General features: G+C 55.3%; 1 protein-coding gene across 1 annotated transcript in view; it reads right to left on the bottom strand.

Moving 5' to 3' along the window:
* Positions 1-292: 292 nt before the first annotated feature.
* Positions 293-3013, bottom strand: part of PPARGC1B (peroxisome proliferator-activated receptor gamma, coactivator 1 beta) — a gene marked incomplete at both ends in the record, with an annotated part of 14774 nt that continues 12053 nt past the window's right edge. Inside the window, 3 exons of the mRNA XM_010142884.1 lie at positions 293-392; positions 2079-2233; positions 2560-2681. Of these exons, the coding sequence (XP_010141186.1) occupies positions 293-392; positions 2079-2233; positions 2560-2681 (377 nt within the window). The remainder of the gene's footprint in view (positions 393-2078; positions 2234-2559; positions 2682-3013) is intronic.

Here is a 3013-nt window from a genome sequence, read left to right as displayed (position 1 = left end):
GGGGAGAGGGCCTGGGGGTTCCTAGGCTCACCCTAAAACAACCAGTCAGAAGCGGGGGGACTAACGTGTGGCAGTGAGACATCAACACCATGGGGACTCACAGACAGAAGCAGCTTTGTTCAATGTAAACATCGATCGGAAGGGACAGCAGTCTCTCTCTCGCGCGTGCGTGCTCTCGCTCTCTCGCTCTCTCTCGCTTTCCATAGACTGAATAATTTCTTTGAAAACGTAAACATATTGGAAGTGCCTTGACTGAGGTATTGAGGTATTCCTCCAAGGTTAAGGCTGTTACCGATGCAGGCTTAGCTGGGCCTCCTGCAGCAAGCTGTCGAAATCCATGGTCTCGTACTTGCTTTTCACTGGAGCTGGGGAGGACTCCTCTGCGCTGCAATCTGGGAACGACAGGGACACAAGGCAGCCGGGTCAGGGAGCAGGGCATGAGCAGGGACGGAAACTGAGGTACAGCAGGGCACTGCTTGCTTCTCTGCTACCGGCATGCTGCATCCCAGCAGCGCAGAGCCAGTCTGGATGAGGTGGTGATGGTGAAAGGGAGCAGGGATGGTGCTGTCTCTCCCCCACTGAAAAGGAGCTGCCGGGCAGAGGCACCGTGGCTGTGCCCAGCCCGGCAGGTCACACACCACAGACCCCATTTCAGGTGCACAGCAATCTGTGGGATGCAGCTGAACTCCGAGGCGCTGACACGGAGCCGTGCTGGTCGCGGGGAGGGGGTGCCTGCCTGCAGCCCTCCAGCAGATGCTGAACAAGCAGTGCCCCTGCAAAGCCTTGGAAAGTCAGCAAATGCCAGAAATAAGGCTGCCTCATTTCACAGCAGCTTAACCCTTTTGAGTGTCTATTTGTGAATGAACCATGAACGGCACGGTTGTGTTTTTCCTCTGCCTGTGGGCTGCCCTCATCCATCTCATCCTGCACCAGGGCTAGCAGGGTTTCAGGAATGAGCCCAGCTGGGCAGCGAGGGATGACTGCTGGCCTTGCAGCAATCGGCAGGGGAGGAGCACGGAGGAGGGTTCTGCTATGCAGAAGGGCAGCTCTGGTCCTCCTCCCCACAGCACTGCACCGCCACCACGTGCCAACATCTTCATCATGGGGTGCTAACTGTTTCCTACCTTCTCTGTGCCCAAAATGAGAGGTCTTGGGATTTATTTAGATGAACAACAGGCATTTGTGCCCACAACCTAAGTCAGAAGGATTCCTGCTCTGAGCGGATGAGATATGATAAGGTGCTAAAAGATCGGGCAGTACTTGTGTCAGACTGGGCATCTAGAGGTAAGTCAACACTTAGGGCTTTATTGTCTGGGCCTCAGTCTCTTGGGCATGAAGTGAGATACTAGAACCACCTCACCCCCTGCAGAGGGTACAAAAATAAATGTGCAGCATTCGTGAAACACCTGAAGATCAGAGCAATGAGGGCTGAGTGAGGCCTGGATCACATTTCCATGGCATAGGGTTTCACTGCTGCACCTCAGCTCGTGCTGCAGCCCTGCCACCTGCGGAGGCGCGGGGTCCGGCAAGACCCCAGCTAATGCGGTTGCTGAGTGAGGCAGGAGGTCTTGCAGAAGCCCATACAGCACAGAAAGAGTTAATGAGACCGCTGCGCATTTCAGTGCCATCATTTTGGCTCAAAATTGTCTGTGCAGTGTGGTGAATCTGTCCTGCAGAGCAGCAAACCACCCAGATCACCTCTCGGGCTAATGAGATGTGGCTGACTGCTTTCTCTGACGACTGGGAAGGGACTGCTGGAAAACACCCAGCACTGTGTAGAAATGCAGCGGAACCAGGATGGGCTGTGGTCAGCTGAGACCCAGCAGCCCTGGACTGTGGTGCTACATTTTGCAGCCAGCACATTCTAGGCCCTCATGCCAGTTGCTTTTCTTCTCTCCCCACAGTTTCCCAAGCCATATGACTGAACTAAGAGCACCGCCATGAGCCATAGGAGAGCCAGTGGGATTTTCCTGCAGGCTCTAAAGTCGTCTCGGACCCCTGAGTGAGTAGGGTTTAGCAGTGCAATGCACCGTTACAGCTCTGTGCTGATAACTGAGATGCAGCTCCTGCTTTCTTACCCAAGTCAGAGTATCTGGTCCAGAAGAAGCGCCCAAGGCCACCAGAGCTGAGCTGGAAGGAAGGCTCGTTCCTCTTCCTAAGTGAGGTGCCGTTCTTCAGAGATAAGGCGGCATGCTCTGAATACCGGTAGGTGATGAAGCCATATTTATTTCCCCTGAATAACCAGAGAAAGAATCCAAGACACAATGAGACCCACAGCTCCTCCATCCCACTGTCCCTTCATGGCACCAGCCCCTCCCATACCCTTGGACCTGGGGACACTGCATCTCCTTGCTCAAAGTGCTGAGACTGCGGACTCGGCTGTCTGGGGTGGTTGGTGTGGTGCAGAGCACTTCACCCCACTGGCACAACCCCATCCCTCGTGCACGTACAGCTGGGCGCAGGGGTGACCCTGCACTGCCTGGAAGTGCTGACGCTGCCTGGGGGAGCAGGTTGTCTGTAGCTGCTGAAGCCCCAGACCACAGTTCTCGCCCCACCCACCTGTTAGTCCTGGAAATGCCCTGACACTCCACGATTTCACCAAACACTTCGAAGCGTTTCTTCAGTTCACTAGAGCTCATGCTGCTGGAGAGGTTTCTAACATACACCACCCGGCCTTCCCCCTGGCAAAGCAAGGAAAAGGTTTCAGGCTCCAGGACCCTGCACCTCTGCACTCCGATGGGCACTGGAAATGCGGGGCTATCGAGGAGCCTCTGCAAACCAGCACCGGGAACCAGGCTGCAGCAGGGCACAGCCTGACATCTCCAGGGGCTGGCTGTCTCCACTTCAGTGAGCTCAGGGGCATCACCCCCAGGACACCACTGCTGCGGGGAACAGCCATATCCCAGCTGATACGGGATCAGCCACCACCCCCTTCTCTCTCAAATTTCTCCTGATTCCTGCAGCTTTTTCAGCTTCTCCTGCTTAAGATGCTGGGAAGTATTCCCAACAATTG

Source organism: Buceros rhinoceros, unplaced genomic scaffold (assembly GCF_000710305.1).
Source record: "Buceros rhinoceros silvestris isolate BGI_N320 unplaced genomic scaffold, ASM71030v1 scaffold20449, whole genome shotgun sequence".
In the NCBI taxonomy this organism is placed as follows: domain Eukaryota; kingdom Metazoa; phylum Chordata; class Aves; order Bucerotiformes; family Bucerotidae; genus Buceros; species Buceros rhinoceros.
This window is presented reverse-complemented; position numbering and strand designations above follow the sequence as displayed.